This window comes from Pygoscelis adeliae, unplaced genomic scaffold (assembly GCF_000699105.1).
Source record: "Pygoscelis adeliae isolate BGI_AS28 unplaced genomic scaffold, ASM69910v1 Scaffold232, whole genome shotgun sequence".
Lineage (NCBI taxonomy): Eukaryota > Metazoa > Chordata > Aves > Sphenisciformes > Spheniscidae > Pygoscelis > Pygoscelis adeliae.
The window spans coordinates 3,387,118-3,405,737 of record NW_008824473.1 but is presented as its reverse complement, the minus strand read 5'-3'; the positions used below and the strand labels follow the sequence as shown (position 1 = coordinate 3,405,737).

The following is an 18,620-nucleotide window of genomic DNA, read 5'->3' as shown; positions in this document are numbered from 1 at the left end:
CGCTGAAAGAAGTATTTGGAAGCAGAAGTCCAGACTGAGTTCAATGGCCGGATCTTTTTTTGAATTCAGATTCTGAAATGAGGGAAGAAACCAAAGTAAGGGAAGCTTAGGGAATTTCCTAATCATCTCATCTCCTCCAGGATGAAGGGAGAAAAAAGATTTGCTGTGTTCATGGAAGACAAGAAGCATGATTTTGCGGTTATGGTGTATGACGGAGACTCCAGAAATCCTGAGTTTTTAGCTCTGCCACAGATCTGTCTACCATTCCCCCCTCTCCTTGCCACAGGAGATATTAAAATCATTCTGGGAGGACCCTGAAGCCTTGAGAGGAAGAACCCATGTTGTCTTTTCTGCCTGATGTTGTTGTAGAATATCAGGACCCATCGGCTCTGCAACACACCTACATTTCCTCCCATGAACAACAGCAGGGTGGATCTAGATTCAGGCCATCGTGTGGGTGGGGGTGCAGGACACTTCATGTGCAGTGTAAATAAGGAGATAATGTGTTAGCATTGCTCCAGACAGAAAATGTCTACAATGTGTATAAACTATCCTTTGTTTTGGGAAACGGGACCGACACCAGATATTAAAACCTTTGGCCTGAAGCTCTGGACTTTATCGCTCGTTGTTTGGTTTGCTTTTCTGCTCACAAAGCAATACTTTCCCACTCTAAATACGGTTTATCACACCAAAAATGCGTGTTGCTATTGCAGTTGCTGTGGCAGGCACCGCCTTTAATGAGACGTTCCATGTGGAAAGCAGCAATTCCACACAGTGCAGCTCAAGGCTTGCTGAAGTTAGGGAGAACAGCTGGCTTGGCCGATGCATGCTCCGGGATACTGAATTTGGGCTGACACCATAAAATCTGACCCATTGGTGCTTTATTGCTGGTGCAGGGTTGCTGTATTCCAGCTGCCGTTGCTGGATCAACAGTTGCTGGTGGTCTGCTGAGAAGTTGCGTGTGTGTGTGTGTGTGCGGTTGGGGTGTTTCTTCCACTCGTATTTCCAGGTGCAAGCAGACTCAAAGTCGCGGGGGCAAGAGGATGATGGTTGTTTGTCCCCAGAACTTGTCATGTTTCTAAGAGCTGTTATTTGTGTTGGTTTGCATGGAACTTACTTGTGCCAATGATGGTCGCTGGACTTTCACTTATGTCATGTTTTGTAGATTGTTGTTGAGTTTTAGGAAGCCAACGTCCTGCTTCTGGGTCAGGGCGGCATTGAGTTACAATTCGCTGTGCCGGTGAGCCCTGCCGCGCCATTGGGAGGGATACCCAAAGGAACCCGTGCTGCCTTGTGGTCGCAGCATGCCCTTGGAGACTCTGCTGGAAAGGGCCTGGTCAGTTAACAGCCAAGCCTTATAGGAGGTTCCTGGCCAAAAATAAATGAAAAAAAAAGCTGCCGAAGGAATAAACTAAATCAGTATGTGTTTCTGTCACTGTCTTTTCTGGTACAGTCCTGCCTTATGTACTTGCTATTGTAAATGAGGTTTGGGCTTGTTCCTGTGTCACAAGTGGGGTTTTTTTTTCATGGGAGACATGGTATAGCCAGAGCGATGGGTCGCCTTCTGCACCTGGTGGTGCAAGCTCTGCTCTGAACCATGTGAATTTCTAGCTGGGAATTTGGATTTTCTTAGTAGCCTCAAACCCCCCCCCCTCCAACAGCACCACCAGTTAAAGCAGGAACATTGTTGTAGGTAGTTAATTAAAAATTGTGTAATGTTAATTATATAGTCTGGCTAGATATGTGCTCCTGTAATACATAAAATAATAGTTTGAAGGATGGGATTGGAGAGACGGCTATTTTGCATTGGTAAAGAGAGCAGCAGTCTTCACTTTTGAAAACAGCCGGAGGCTGGTTTGGCAGCAAAATCTTAACCCAGCAGCCATCATGGTTTGCCATCTGCTCAGACAAAGCACGCCTTAAACAAGGCTGACTCCTGAGCAGAAACAGAGACAGAGTAGGGTCTCAAACCTGCTCAGACCCCTGCCCATCAACGCCATTGGAAAATCAATAGCCTCAGTGCCTTTTTCTTCTCCTTTACTGGCCTCTCCAGTCTCTGCCACTCTCTCCATGCATGGGAAGGCTGCCGCGATTTTGGCAGCTCCGGTCCTCTTCTTGCTTACCAGTGCTTTCCTCCCTCCTTCCCGAACACGTGGAGGCAGTGGGGATTAACACCGGGGCGTGCAAAGCCCACTGGCAGAAGGAAAGCATCACAAGCTGTGCATCCACGCTGGGCTATGGGGTTTGATTTATACAGCCAAAACCCTGAAAAGTGGTTTGCAAAGATACAATTCAGGAGAAAAATTTAAGCTGACCTCTTGCCACGCTTAAGGGTGGGATCTGTGATAAACAAAACAGAGGTACCAGCTCCCTGCTACCTTCCACACCAAATGCCAGTATTAACTGGACACTTACTTAGAAAATTTTAAATAAAAAAATGGCTTCTGAACCTCACTGAAAAAAAACACAGAAAAAAATTCTGTCTTGGTGGAAAATTTTTGAGTTTTTTTTCCAACAGAAGCTGAGGAAATCATTATTCTCCCTGTCACTCTCCTTCCTGCTTGAAAAAGTGGGTGGGGAAGGAGAGAAAAAGCTGGAGAAGGAAGAAAAAAAGAAAAAAACAAATTCATTATTTTAACGTAGGAGGGGATTTTTGTTTCAGAAAAACTTGCAACATACCTTTGACACAGGCAAGTCCACCCATCTGGTGGGAGGGCTGCATGCCTGCCCAGCATGGGTTAGGAGACAGATCAATTGCCTTTCTGTGATGGAGGGACATGGCGGTAGCACCCTGCCCCAGCTCCAGGGTCCTCCAGCAGCCGCAGCACAAGGCAGGGAAGAGAAGAGAGATGGAGGAGATGGCAGACGGTGGGAATAGACTAAGTCAGTGCTAAGAGTGGGAGACCAGAAAGAATCCACACTGTGAACTGTCTGGGAAAATCTATCACTTTGTGTAAATGCAGACATAAGAATTTGACTCAGAGGTGTTTTTTTCCAGACTAAACCCAATGCCTTAAATTCCACGTGAAGCAACTGGCAGAATAGAGGTGAGGTGCAGACATTTGAGGATGCTTTGGTAAGCAGTGACAGTAGATCAGCTATGGTCTTGGTGTAACTTTTCATGAATTTTCAAGAAATTGTCGTGACAGCACCTGCATGCACAAAGAGCACAGATAGGGGATATTTTCAGATACTTTCATGAGTTACCTGTGGTCACTGGATGACTGAAAACAGAACAGGGCAAAACTTCACTGCCTCCATCTTAAATGCATGGGAGCTCCTCTGTGCGGAGCCTTCCTAGCTCCGCGGTTCAAAAGCTTCAGGAGGATCCACTTTGTACAGAGCCGCGAGGTCAGAGCCCCAGCCTCGTCCCAAGCACACGCATGTGTATTTGTCTTCATAACATTTCAGCCTTTCTAGATCAAATGGCTGCTCACCCCTTTGGTTGTCTGCTCCGTTTGGTTATCAGTACCTCAGTGGATTTCCAAATTCCAGTATGCTCAGTTCCATACTTGAGATTATTTGGGACAATTTTATTTACATTTCTGGGACCTGGTAAATTAAGTTATCTAATTAAAACTGCAGAGGCGTAGCAGGGCTCCATCGGCATCTGAAGATGGGCACCTTTCAAAGCAGCGGTCATGAGTAGGAAATCCAGCATGGATGAGCTGCTGGGCTGTTGGCTCCTCTGGTGCTTTTCCTTTTTTACCTGTGTAGGCCCAGCTCTTTGGAGTTATTTGAACATAATCATGGTAATCTCTGTGTACATAAACTAATACATGCAAAGCCTTTTTCACAACCCGTGCCTAAGATTGCAAACTCTCTGGCGCAGTGTCTCTCCTCCCTATGTGTTTGTGTTTAATGCAACAAGGCCAGTCACACGGGGAGTTTCCAGACAGTACAGCATGGAAGCCATAAAATACAGTAGTTCAGATATAAGAAGGGCTAGGAGGCTGTTGGTTCAGAGTTCCTGGAAAGCCTCGGATGGTGTACAAATGAGGTAATCTGAAACATCTTCAAATGTGTTTCTAAAGCAAATGTTGCACAATTAAATTAAGGCTTCAGAGGAATAAAAAGTAGAGGCAGATTTGTTTTTCTGTTGAACAGGACAATGTGTCATATTTAATGATTCCCATAGAAAAATGTGGGCTTCGAAAATAAAGCCACAGCTGTGTTGTCAGTCTAACAAAGTATATCGGATTGGGACGTACAGAACTGTAGACCATTGCATAAAACCCAAGGAGTTCTCACCATCTCTTTCTAGTAGAGTTTTGTCATTTCCTAGACTTTCTCTTTTGGTCTAATGTGTGTATTCATGCAGTAATTATATTTTTTCTCAGGGTCAGAGACTGATGAGCACTAGAGCTGTGCTGCAGATTGCATCAGCTGCCTCCCGCTGTCCCCGCATGTAGCTCTGATCTTATTTGATAGATATTCTCAAGCTGTGTTTCTTAATGAAACTGTCTTTAAAATAGCAATCCGTGGGTTTACAGAGCTACAAATTTTTTGCAGTTGTGTATCCAAGGCAATTTTATATGTTGTTTGAAATTACTCCATTAAGCTTATGTTCAGCTGTTCCAAACATACTTCTGTTCCCTGTAAAAGGGGTGCTCCTGCAGCACTTCCAGACACAGGTGTCCTTGGTTGACTGGGTTTCTCTACTTGCATGTGGAAATAATTGCATGACACAAAGAACAGTGTTTAAAATTGCTTCTGCTTTCCTTGCTTGGTTTACAGAAGGGGTCTGTTGAGACTCTTTGTTGAATGCTTTGGACCTGAGTTGTTTAAAAAGGACTAGTGGCTTCTTGCGGTGATCCAGGGAGTCTTGTCCCAAGTCTCACAATCCACCTGCACAGGACTTCCTGAAAACATTTGAGGCTCTTCACAGTTTTCAGCTTGACTGTCCCCATTCACTCGGCAATTTTGGGAGTGAAAACCTTCATAAATCTTTAGATTCCGAGGTGCCTCCAGCAAGGACTTTTCATGGGGTGCCTAAAGTTCTCAAATGACTCAGATACAGTATCAATATCAGTAGGTAATGTCTAGTAAATAACGTGTCTTGAAAAGCCTGAGTCATAGCGGTACCTTCATGTTCTTGTCAACCTCTTTCAAGTAGACAAGAAGGTCTCATTTTCAATCTAAAAACTTGAATAAAGATATTTAAATAGTTCAGTTGTGTGGCTTTAGGACACAACTCCTGGGCAGTGTAACAGACTTAGAAAGCTGGAATCTCCCAAAATGAGGGAAAACCAAAACAGCCAAATTTTTGTCTGTCTTCTGCACTTGAACTTGTAAACTTGCACATGAACCCTCTGTGCCTGTCATCAGCATATTTACCCACACTAAAGTGCAAGTGGAGGATCAGGTTAGGTAGCTGGGCAGTGTTTGTGTAGTTTGTACACAGCGAAGTTGGGTTTGCGTATGCTGATGTGGTATGGCGTATTTCTGCACATGGAAACTCGAGGCCACTTCCACAGAATGTGTTAACCTCCCATCACCAGATCATTCGGCTCTTCTCTGAGGAGCGCACACACAAAATTAGGTAACACACTTTGAATGCGAAGCTCAAAATATTTAGCCCTGTCTAACACTGATATCAATTAGAAGGGTCATTGCAGGGTGTGTTTGATTTCTTTAATAAAGTCAGCCAACACATAGCAGTTACATCTGAAGGACGGAAGAGAAAGAAATTGATGTTTACAGTTCTGGCACTAAAATTCTCAGCATTATAAAAAAAACCCTGATCTCTTTGTTTATGAGTTTGTAGAACTAGAAAGATATTTGCTTAAGGAAAAAAAAAATATTCTTTTTCAAGATTGCTTTTCCATTGTTACCTCTAGGAGGTAGCTGTGATGTCAGGAACAGTTGTCGAGGAAATAACAGCCCTTCTCTCTTGTTCATAGCAGGATTTCAGATTTGGCTCCCCCAGGGACACAAGCATTGTTTGTATTTCTGCATCTCTGGGACAGAACTGATTTGTCTCGTTTTTTGTTTTGGCTTTTGGTTTTGTTTCAGTCTTACTTAGGTTAGGCATAGCTGTGTAAAAATCCCAAACCAAGTAAAACAAATCTTTTATGGTCTGTCTGATCTTCCAGCCTTTTCATTTCTGATGTTAAAACGTTTTTATTTCTGATTTGCTGTGTACGAAAGCCAAAATGACTGAAATTTCAATTGTGGATCAAAACCTGGCAGCTAGTAGACTACAAAACTGTGAGGAAAAACATTGTTCTGTATGCACGAGACATGAAAATTGTTTAAACAAAAGATTTTTTCAGATGTTTAGGTTTTGCATATGAATTGTCCCACTAATACTGGCATAGATCTTCTACAAATACCGTAAGTAATACAAATGTTTGCTAATAGCTTGTTTGATTTCGAACTTGCTCCGGTTGCTTTGGCAAAATACTATTCCTGAGTGAGTAAAAGAGTAATTGGGTCCACAGCCTTCAAGTGCGTGGCTGCAGCTGTGAGTCACCTCATTACTTTCAGTATTGTCTTGGGATCTCTAATGACTGCAGCTGGTCAGTGTGCCGTGTCACCCGGTACAAGCCGTGTCACAGGGCAGCCACAAGCCACGCCAGTGAGCGCATCGCGTGGGATGTTAGGTCAGTGCTGACTCAGAGGGGAAAGGAGTACTCATCAAACCCGTGGTAGTATAAAGTGCTCTGTGAATTAGGACCTCTGTTTGTGAAATGATTCATTCACGCTCCCATTTTCATCCTTTTTCTCACAGGGTGGTGTGACAGTTCTTTAACCTGAATTTGTGGAAATGAAATGAAAAAGGGTATGAATTTGACTTGCAGATGTCTAAGACTTTCATCTTTTTATTAAGAATTTGAAAATGTGTGTATTTATTTATTTATACACACACACAAATATAATCTCACATTTGCTTTACAGATAATTAAAAGTCCTGTGACTGTGACCTTCTAAAATTACTGCCCTATCAGTCAGCTAAAGTTGCTTTTGGACAGTACCGATCTGTCAAACCAGCCATGAGATTCCAAATCGGTTTCTTTCAGATCTTAAAGAGACTTGGCACTTGAGAGGGCTGGGTGCGATGCTAAGCCTCCCACTAGTCTGGAAATGCAGAGAAGCAGCTGATGCCACCTGAAGCTCTCCTTCCTGACCCCTGTGGAAAGTCCTGCCTTCTCACTCAGGCTGTTGAATCGCCTGCTTGGCAAGCCAGGCGTAGCGACCGGCTGTAGCTGAGCAGTGTATTTTAGTACCAGTACCTGTTTTTTCCTGTGGATTTTGAAATGTCGAAAAGCCTACTAAAGTTCATAAGCCTTTAAGGCACCGACACAAGAAAAGGAGGGAAAAAAGAAAGCAAGGGGGGTCTAAGTCCATGTTGCTTATGGCATTTTGTGAAGCTTTTGGCACCTGCACAAAATGTCTGTAAAGAGACACTAAACTAACCCGCTGCATTTTGTTTACTTGCTTTGCATGGGTGTAAATGATTGAATAAAATGCCAAGCAGTGGAGGATTCAGCATAATGATTGTACTGTTTTAGCTTGCTCTGCATGGCTTGTTCTATTAATATATGTTTGTGGTCAGGAAGGAATGCAGTCTCACTTCACTAAAATCTGAAACTCGGTAAAGCATAATATGTGCAGTATTAATTTTGGTTTGACACCTGCCAGGCAAAGATCCTCACCAGCCAAAGGCATTCTTCTCAACCGAGCTCCATCTGTTGCGCAGATCTTCGGTTCTGATATTTCTAACTACTCGAGCCAAAGCAAGAAGAAGAGCCAACTTGAAGAAAAAAAATCTCTCGGAGGAATGAACAGTTTTATCAAGGCTAAATATAATGGCTTGTTGTCATACTTGGTTTAAGTCCTGTAAGGGAAACATGCACGATTAGTTGTGTTATATAAGAAAACAGTCCTTCATACTGGCAGTATGATTTTTGTTGTTGCGTGAAAGGAACAGCGATAGCTAAAGTCCAAGCACATGATTTTATTGTTGAAATGCTGCAGCCTTTAGAAAGATTTCTCAGTAGGAAAGTTGCTAGTAAAAAATTTGCTCACTTATTGTACTCGGCAGATAAAAAGCCCAAGGAGTCTGCGGTGATTCTTGTACACAACGGAGCAGCAGGATTAACACTTGCCTCAGCTCTTTGAAAGACAGACAGCTCAGGCTAGTTGAAATCAACATTCAAGTAGTGTCTGTCAAAAGAAGTTAACTTCCAATCTCCTGACAAAAGCTGTGTGATGAGTTTGTCACCTACCTGTCAAAATAATCATTAATTGCTCCAGTTGTCTTTGTTTTGCACTTAGAGTAGGTGAATTACTTTGTCAGAGCTGCCCTGCCCACCCAGGTAAACATTTGCCTCCTATGAAACCATGAGAAATCTACTGCAAATATGAATGTGCTTTATGATTGTCATGACTTTGTACAACCATCCGCTGATTGTTAATTATTATTTGTGATAGCGTGAAGAAACTTGACTGAAGGAAATGATGGCTCTGTGTGCTTCAGACCAATAATTAATGGTTGAAAGAGCCATGAGTATTATCAAACTCCATTGAATTCACTAAGAACTGCAGAGCATTCAAAAGTATATAGAAATCCACTGGCATACTTCAGAATTTGATTTTTTCAGCATTATTTCTGGAGTTGACTCTTGGTGTGACTGCCAGCATGTAAACCAGAGACTCTCATCTCTGCTCTGTCAGGCTATCAGGTAGCTTTGTGCTGTCTAACAACTAGTTGCACCTGGCTTCCAAAAAATGGTCATGTGTCTTCTTTCCATATAACTTTTCAAGTCATATTTGTTAATTTGGAAAAAAATCTTTGGCCAAGGTCTGAATGCTCGGTATCTGTATTTAAGCAGTTCTTCCAAATAATTCCTAAAAGCTCAGGTGTTCTTCAGAACCTCCCAACTGAGTAGGTATTTCTTTTCTCCTTAGTGTAATGCTGCATGCTGAACCTGTTCATGCATTTATACCACAGGTATCACTGCAAGGATGCCATTGTTAGCTGTGGCTTCAGTGCTGATGCATATAGCTTATTTACGTATAACGATATAGAAATTCATAGGAAATATCAAGCAAATTTTACTTCCACTTCAGTGTCTACAGCAGCATCAAATGCTGCTAAAAATAAAAAAGTATAAAACCACAGAACGGTTAAGTCCCATCCTGTCTGTAATGCTTAGGTAATCCTGCTTGAAAAGAGAGCAGATATATGTTGTGTTTGTGTTTTCTTTGCACGGGTATTCTTTTCCTTGCATGCATCTGTAGTCACCATTTTATTTATGAAATTAATTATTTGCTTTCATGGTATGCAACAGCAGAGAAATACTAGGTAGGGTTGTAATTAATTTTTTGCATGGGAAACAGAATAACATCCACACTATTAACTGCTGAAACTTCCTCCCTGCTCTTCCCAGTAAAAAGCAAATGAACAAGTGAAAACCCAATCTCTTTCAACTCCTTAAACCCAGGGGTTGCTCCCTATGGCTTGAAAAGGGTGAAAACTCGACAGTGTGAATTTATTTAGGGACTTCTCTGTCAATCTCTTTAACATGGATTAATTCTGAAGGCCATCAGTATAGCAGAGACCTGTGGAGGTACAAAACCTGTAAGACAGATTAAAAACAAGTTCAGGAAAACTGCGTAGCTACTGGAACTGAATAGTGGGAAAACAATTGAAAACTTTTGTCATGAAATCTGAATGTTTATGTTTCCGGTTTTAGCAGTCTGCTGCCACATCCGCAGCTACTAGTCATTAGCAAGTGATAAAGAATATACGAATTAGCTGCTGGTATTGAGCCAAAATAGAAACATCTGTGTTCTTGAATTGCCTGTAGATTTACAAAATTTTATGCTGTCTTTTTTTCCTGCCCTAGTGCTCAAAATGTATTTAATGTCTCAAAGCGTGGTGCTTTAGAGCTCACACAGGAGAAGAGATTGCCAACGAATGAAGATATATGTAATTTTTAATTACACCAGTAATGCTGACTCCCAGCAAGCTTTTGGCAGGAAGGAGCTGAATTTGGTACCATGGGTGGATTCTGCTTCACTTGAGGGAGACCATTTAAAATTGCCATAGATTTTATTATCTCCGGATCATAGCCACAATTTATTCGGCAAGTTGGCTGTCATAGTATTAGATTCCAATTTATTTAAAATAAGACTGTGAACTTCCTGTCTTTTAACACAAGTCTTAAAAAAACAGCACGATGTGGAAGAATGCAGCCAGTCTTAAAAATTTATTTCATATTTACTTTCATTTTGATTAGTACCTTTCATAATTTAATTACAAGACATGGAAATGTAAATTACCATAATAGAAGTATGGTAACGAGTAAGTGTTTTATGATCACTAATTGACAGAGATTGGTTTTATTCATACACATTCTGTATATTAATGACCGTTTGCATTCATCAGATCAGAAGTTATCAAGATACAGAAACTTTACAATCCTGCATTTATGAAGCATAACTGTGGCAAATAGACGAGCGTAAAATTCTTTGTCAAATTTGTTTTACTGTAATGTAGTCAGTTGAAAAAAATGTGCCGCTTTCTAAACCCTTGTTTTAGGTGTTTTTCTTTTAATGTGCTTATGGTACAGATTCCATTCTGTAGTTTAGTCTGAGTATTTAACTGACCAAGATTTGATTTTGATTACATTAGAGAAGACAGTATTTATTCTGGATTTATACAGGCTTTCTTGGGAAGGTAACTGGGCCTGTTGTTCTTACAAAGGTGCAGGTTTTCTATCACCAGGATTTCCCGGTGCTGAGTGAGCTCTTTGGGAGGAAGAAGAGGGAGTTCCCAAGCAGAGATCAGAGATCAGCGCATGCTTGGCAGTCATCATTAAATGATGTCCTGTGACAGCCTCAAATGGGATGAAGGACATGTGCATCTCTTTGGTAGTGAGCAGAAGCCTGCAGAGGAGGCAACCAGCACATATAAGTGGAACAGCTACCACAGTCTTCCACCTTGCAGCTACCCATGTAACTCACCGCTTGCATTCGGCAGGAGAGACAGAGAAACAGCAGCGCACGTCCTAAAAGCAGGAGGCGGCTATACATCTTCTCCAAGTTATTTTAATCTTCTTCTGTACGTTATTTTAATCTGAGTGTATTAACTTTACATATGGAAAGATATCTATAATGGGGTCAGCCATCTTGCTTCAAATAGTACAGGATTTCGTTCAATTTTTTCTCACTCCTTGGTCAAACACTTTTTGAAACCCACTGACACCAGGAGGCGAACCATAGTGGTTTTGAATAGACTTTGGACGGGTTGCGTGATGCGTGCTGTTTGCAGATGTGTAGAAAAGATATATATATGGTGATATATAGAAGAGAAATATTTTTCCATGTTCCCTGGAGCATGATTATTTGGAGCTGTTGCAAAACACTAGTGTTCCCTTCCCAGCCTTTAAATGGTGTTTAATTAGCAACAACAACAACAAGAAAAAGAACAACACCCAAATTATATAGTAGGGGTTGGTTTCTGGATAATCTGTTCTACTTTTTTCACTGATCAGTGATTTGAGTTTGTTTCTTGTGTTTAAACAGGTCCTGAATCAGACCTTTCTAAAGTTCACAGCAGCGAAATAATCTTATAATGCTTCATGATCATTTTTAACTTGCACAGGAGGGAGTAAGCGCTGCACTCTCCACGCAGGCCTGCCAAGTGTCGTATATCTAGCATGATACTTTCCCATCTGGCACTCCAGTCATTCATTGCCGCAGGTTGGCTTAGAGCTCATGAATTTGGATGTGCTGTAGGAAGAGGGCAGGCATTTGCCTGCAGTTCCGCCTGTTAGGACAGGGTTGGGAGAGAAGAGCTGAACAAGAAAGCAGAAGAGCAGCTGTACAAACGGAGGCACACTGTCACTTCCCATCCCCTTTTCTAACAAATTGAGCCAAGCCACCCCCTGCGGTTATCCAGCACCTTCTGTGTATTCCGCCCTTCTCAGCAGGACCGCCACCGTCATCTGCCCTTTGACTTCAGTGATCTACAGCACCCACTGGGATCCCTCAAAACGCTTACTCTCCGCTTTCCCTTTCATCCAGCATCACTGGCAGCTCAAGGCAGGCTGCAGCTCTCAGAAGTCTCCGATCCCTCCATTAGTGGGAGCATTACACACTTACCTTCCAATTCAGGTTCTGCAACCCCACCTCACTGCTCTTGAAAGCCTGTCCCAACCTGATCCGCCAAGTGTTGTTCGGCTTCATGACCCACTTCTACTGTTGTGCTCAGGCCAAGGGGATTTCACTTTAAAGCAAATATAGCTGGTTATGTGCAAGTTGTTTGCTGTTGTGACATTCAGTCATTAAATAATTTCTGGAACATAACACAGCTGCCAAAACACACAGCACAGTCTGGCAACCATGACCATGCCCGTTCAGTACCCACTGCTGGGTCTGTGGCTCAGGATAGTTGAACAAGTGCACTGCGCTCCGAGGAGGCTGGAGGGAAGCAGAGCCTGGCACGAGATTCTTTATTCTATGTATATGTTTCCCTTTAGCTGAGGTGCCCCAAATGTCACTGGCTTGCTGGCACGTTAGCCACGATGGCTCTGTGAGCTTCAAAGTCCTTTTTAATGTAGTTTCCTATAGTAACCAAGGCTGTGCGCTCCTCTGCTGTGGGCCGTTGCGTGTATGCATGTATCCCTGTTAGCTTCTGAACTTGTTGGCCAACTTCAAGAAGCCTGCCTAGCTGCTGTTGTGGAGAGGAGCAATTTCATGAGTGTCTTGAGAATCAGTAGGCAGCTGGAGGAGAGAAGTCCTGAAGCACAAGTCAGCTGTAGGACTTGCACCTGGGGGAAAAAAGGCTTCTTTGGTTTGCTGCTTGTGGAGCTGCTTGATCTAACTTTAGCACTTCTCAGGGAAGAACTGTACTCCAGATGCCAGGAAAGATGATTAAAGAGGACTCTGAAATGCTGTCTTTGAACTCTTAAGAGATTATGAGCAGGATCTGGTAAGAGGGTCAAGTGAACAACAGTTAGTGACTTGAGTCCAGATCACTGAAGGACTCTGTACACCTATCTGTAGGAGATGCTGAGGCCAGATGCATGCCTAAGCAGTTACTTCTTTTTACAGTCCCGTTCCAGTTATGCAGGGTCTGAAGCCCAGAATCACTTACCTGTTTCTGATGTGATTATGTAAAAATTAGAGCATTTGCCTAGCATTGTTTCTGCCAAGGGCTCTTGCGTGCAATTTTGCTCTGTTTCAGCATACCCCTTGATTCCCAGGAGAGTTTTCTCTCTACCAGGCTCCATTCTAGAGGCTGGGAAGCATTCTTGACCCTTCCCAGGGAAATCTTTATATTTTTTGCTGGAATGATTTATCAGGAGAAAGGGAATGAAGAGGAGCTGTGCACCTCAGCATTAGGATGTGCAGCTCAGAGAGACCTGGATTCCCATCTCCTCTTCCAGGGCTGCTTCTGTCTTCTTATCCAATGAGTATGTACATGGTCACTTAAATGGATAAAATACAGAGGCAGCACTGGAAGCAGAGACCAGTCCCCAGAACATCCTTTCCCAAGGGACAGATTTATTAGATAGTTATTAGATAAGAGGTGGGCCGTTGTATCCCTGGCTCCCCAACTGCCTCCTGAACTGCCTGTGGAGTTGTCCTTGCAGGATTAGGCAGCAGCTGATTGAGACTTTTTCAGCACTTTGGATTCCGGTGCATCATTTCCATCAAAGTCCCTTTTACACATCAAAGAGCAAAAGCCAAAAAGTTGGTTTTGTGTTGCATCATGTAAAAATGTATTGACTGCATAAGGGAGAAGGCTCCCTGAAACTCCAACAGATGCTTTTGGTTGTGCACAGAGAAGTCACACTTACATCGAGAAGGGTCCTTTAGACAAAATCATAAGGCACTTTGGGCTGCCGGCAGTTCTGAGGAATCAGCTGGGTACTTTGCAGATCACCCAAAAATGCCGCAGTACTTTTCGCTGCTGTGTCCTGTGTTGGAGCCAAGCTCGCTTGCTCCCCACTGCGCTCCAGCAGCACGGAGAGTGGGAGGTCAGTTCCTCGATGCTGTTAAAGATTTTCTCATGGCGCAAGACAGCCTAAGAGATGATCTCAGCTTTTTTCATCACCTAGAGATGGTGATGAGAAAGCAAAAGCAAAAAAAAGTCTTTAAGTGATTTAAAGCCCATTTTCACTGGACTTTATCTTGCATCCTCCCACTTGTGCCAAGCGGGACAGAGCTGGGGTGAGTTTATTTTCCATCCCCCTGATTGTTGCAACATGTTCTTGGAGTGTCCTACTTAAAGCTGGAGAGGTCCTGAAGAAAAAGAAACGCAAAAGTGGTGACTGGCTGCCTTTGCCCCATATGCAGCTTTGGTATCTGGGTTACTCTGTTTTGTCTGGTACGTATCTGTGATGCTGTTTATTTATATCCAGTTCTGTTTCCTGTCCACACTCACCAGCAGTGTCCTATCTCCTGGTCTGTGCAGTGGTCTGGAAACACACATGTACACACAGGCCAGAAGTTATCAACATCGCCTGTTTTTTTAAGTGAGACAGCTAGGATAAAGGCTTAGGGTGGATGAGCTTCCTTGACCAGTGAGAGCTGGAGACAGGGAGAAGCGCGTTCCCTTGTGCTGCAACTTTGAATAGAAGGAGCTGCGGGTCTTTCTCTGGGTCAGTTTCAGCTCCAGAACCAGGGTGGAGAGTGTCCTCCCCACCTCCAGCCCAGAGAAAGGGGATTTTCATGGTCTCAAGCGCCGCGCCAGCAAGCTGGCCGGCAGTCCCAGGAGAGCAGCTCTGCACCAGGCTGGCTCTCTCCCCAGCACAAAGCCATCGGCTCTCCATGTCTCAGGGACTTAGTGGCTTCAGCGTGAGCAGCGAGACTTCAGCCTCTCAGTCTCCACAGTGTGTGACCCTGGCACTTTGCAGCATAGACTGTGTCCACAGCTGGACAGGGTGTCTCACTCGGTGTGCTTGCTGGAGGTGACAGCACCACAAATTGCCTTCTCCAGGGAAACCCTCGACACCCTCCGGTGGTGCCCCAAGCCCTGCTTCTTCCCGTTTCTGACAGTGCAGTCCTCATTTTGCTAAGCTGAAGCATATATCTAACATAAGCACAAACACCTTCACATCAGATCCACCTAAAGCAAGAAGAGCTTCACATTTTTTGCAAAACTGAGGTCTCAGTGTCCTAAATGTACCTTTCAAATGCAACTGCAGGATCTGCATAATTGAAACTTTTGCTCTAATCTTGTTATCTCCCTCAGGCAGTTCCTGACAAATGGAGATTATAAGTGAGGGTCTGTAGCAAATACAACTAAAAAAAGGCATCTTTAATGTTTTTGCAATGTGTTCAAAGCAGCTTGGGTGCTGAGCACAAAAAACTCATTTCCCTTTTACCTGAAATGCCATTATGTTTATTAAATTAAGAGTGGCATTAATCCTAAAACATATCCAAATCTTTTTGTGATTTTGCATTTGTCATAACTAAAAGGTCTCACTAAATATTTCTCTATATCTCTAAATAATATTGCCCGTCATCTAATAATTGTCTCAGATTTTCCTCAGTGACTTTGTATCAGAGCTGAAAAAGAGCTATCACAGAAAATAAAATGGGACTAAAATAACAGTCCTTTGTATTAAATTTAACATTTGGCTTCTGTCCCAGAATATTCCACATCCATACTAGAATCAGATGGTAGCGTAAGATGAAAAGATTTCCTGGATGGATTTTATTCTTATTCTTATTAAAGGGCTGATAACAGGCTGAAGGCGAGATACTGCTTGTAGTAAAAAAATCTGCCTAATGTCAAAGGCTGGATGGACAAGCTGACATGTATTATTGTTAGACCTCCCTGCTTGATCATATTTCAGTATCATAAAATCATTCTGCTAGTGAACATGAAGTATAAAAATCACAACGTGAGAGCAAAAAGCCCAGGCTGGCAGGTAGCGCTCCTTTGGGCACACTGCTTTATGCTTCGTAGCTGACCATAAGCCAATGCAAGGGTTTAATATTAAGAACTAGTGTTGGTGACAGCACAGTGTAGCTATACTTATTGTAAATTTTAGTTATTCTCAAATATTTGCATTCATGAAAGGCGCTCCCTCGTCCTGACCTACCTGTGGAGCTGGTATCACGTGTGATGTGACAGCGTAGGGCAGCCCCACCAGTATTGCTCAGCCTTCTTCAGGAGCCGTGCATCCTCTGCCCTGTCCACCAACCAGCCACTTGCCCCGGGTTCCTTTGGCAATCTGGAGACAGAAAGATCAAAGGGACTTAAATACTCTTCAGAAATCAATTTTCCCTTTACTCAAAGCATCTTTGTATAGTACTTATGTATGACTGGGCTTAAATTGTACAAACGTTTGCAGGCTCTGGGTATTCTATGCAAAAGCAATTACTTTTGATAAAATGAAGGAGTGGAGCTTTCTAGTGTTGCTGTTCTGCTGTAGTGGAGACTACGAGCATGATATTGGAGCTATAAATTAGATTTTGCAAAGCGGCTCTTCTGTAGGGAGTCTGCTGCTTCAGACTGACAGGCTATAATTAGCATTTTCTTGGGGATATTTTTGCTCTGTTTTGACGCAGTATCTTCAGCAACAAAAGTAGAGCAGCAATTGCAGGCTGCATTGACCATTTCAGCTTGTGATCACAAAGGGTATTGAAGAGCAAATATGCTTTATAGATATCTTATGCTGCTTTTATAAATACACCTTTTTAAAGCAACTGGTATGTGGTTTGAATTTACAGGCAGAGAATCATTTCACCAGCACTGGTGTTTACAGCATCGATGTCAACATCTGAGCTTATACCCAGCACTCCTTTTACAGTCAGTGGAGAGAAATGTGCACGTTTAGAGGAGTAATTAATCTGATCTATTTTAGACACCTTCTTTCCAGTGAGATGGATTGTATTCTAGAAGAGCCTATTTCTCTCCTTAGCGATAATTAATCCTAGTATAATTAGTTCAGGAGGGGCTATCTGTAGTTAGGTGAGAGGGATCCCATACAGCATGTTTCTGAATAGCACTGTATTCTCAACTCTGCTATTAACGCTGTTTGTATTAATGCTTTTTTTTTTTTTTAAAATGATCAGATTACCATAGGGAATACACAGAGATCACTTGTGTTTGTAAGAAATACTTGGTTCAGTCCCTAAGAGATTTTTACCGCTGATGATGATAGCTACCTTAATCCTTCCTGTGAAAGCTGTTTTGGTAGTTGTATTGATCCTGTCCTCCATGACTCAGGTACCAGTTTGATGCTAAACATCTTCTCGGATGAAGAGTGCGTTCTGGGGCATGTTGGGTACTTGGGCAATACTAAGGGACATAGGGCAGAAATCTCCTGCATGGGACATGAGACTTCCTTGCACTCTCCTGTAAACAGCTTCAAGGAGGCCAGATGAGTGGGGCTGTAGCACATACATGCCTGTTTTCAGGAGTGTTACTACAACTGGGATGAGGGATAAGGAAGCGTAATTTGTATTGGGGAACAGTGTTGATGCCCTGTTCATTTGGGTTCACCTGAACCATGCTTATGGGTTTATTCAAATAGAAGAAAAGCCCCCAAAGCTGGTCTCCTCAAGACGAGTTTGCCATATATGACAAGGCACAAAGGGTAAGTAGCATCTTAGGAGACAGAATAATTTCCTGTGAAGAGCCCTCAGCAAAAAAATAGAGTAACGCCTAGTAACTAAGGAATCAAAGTTATTTCTGAAGTGTATAAACAGAATAGGAGTAATAAGGAATTATTGGTCCCGTATTTGTCATTTGTCATTATATCATACTGGTGCAAGCAGATTGATTTTCAGAGAGTGATGACTGCTGGAAACGTGTTCCTTGAAAACCTTTCTTGTTCACTACCCCAAAATCTATAATTACTTTTGGAAGTCTTGGTTTTGGAGTAGAATTCTGATATCTGGATTATTGGCACCCAAAACCTCAGGGCTCCCTAGTATGGCCCACTGAGCATTAGTTTTCCTCTAATTAATCTTCTGGTTGATCATATAATTAATTTTTCTAGGTGAGTATGTATTCTGCTTCTTTAATTAGTTAATTCTTTCACCTCAGCTTTGCTTATTCCCTCCTTTGTCAAGGTCTCACATGGATATTTGCAGCGTTGCCTAGTGACGTGTGTATGCATTTTCTTTTTCTTTTTTTACAGATGTAACTGAAATTGCACCATGTATTTTGAAGACTTCGCCAACAGATCAGCAGCTGAACAAGCTTGCGAGGAGACTGGGACCCGAATGGGAGCATATAGTTCTGTGCTTGGGTTTGTCCCATACTGACATCTATCGATGTAAAGTCAATCACCCTCACAACCTGCAGTCACAGATCGTAGCTGCGTTTGTCCTGTGGAGACAGCATTTGGGGAAAAAAGCAACGATCCAAAGTCTGCAAGCCAGTCTGATTGCAGAAGAAGTGGATCCTTCTGTGATACAGTACATGCTTGAGTGAAGCCTTGCTATTGATTGGGAGCTTTCAAGTGTTTTGTTAAATTAAATAGAGAGGATTCACTGAAATGTATGTTGAAGATCTGATGCCTCAAACTGGAAAAAAAATGGGGTTGGGAACTGTGGTTTTATTAAGCTTAAACATTCCAGTTTTCTGTGGCATCTTGTGACTTGTAATTCTTTTCATGCCAGATTAATTTTTAGCAGGCATTAAA

General features: G+C 42.6%; 1 protein-coding gene across 1 annotated transcript in view; it reads left to right on the top strand.

The window, feature by feature from the left end:
• CRADD (CASP2 and RIPK1 domain containing adaptor with death domain) overlaps positions 1-18,614 on the top strand; it is a 75,289-nt gene extending 56,675 nt beyond the window's left edge. Inside the window, exon 2 of the mRNA XM_009321318.1 lies at positions 18,114-18,614. Coding sequence (XP_009319593.1) covers positions 18,114-18,409 — 296 coding nt within the window. The 3' untranslated portion in view covers positions 18,410-18,614. The remainder of the gene's footprint in view (positions 1-18,113) is intronic.
• The last annotated feature ends 6 nt before the right edge of the window (positions 18,615-18,620 follow it).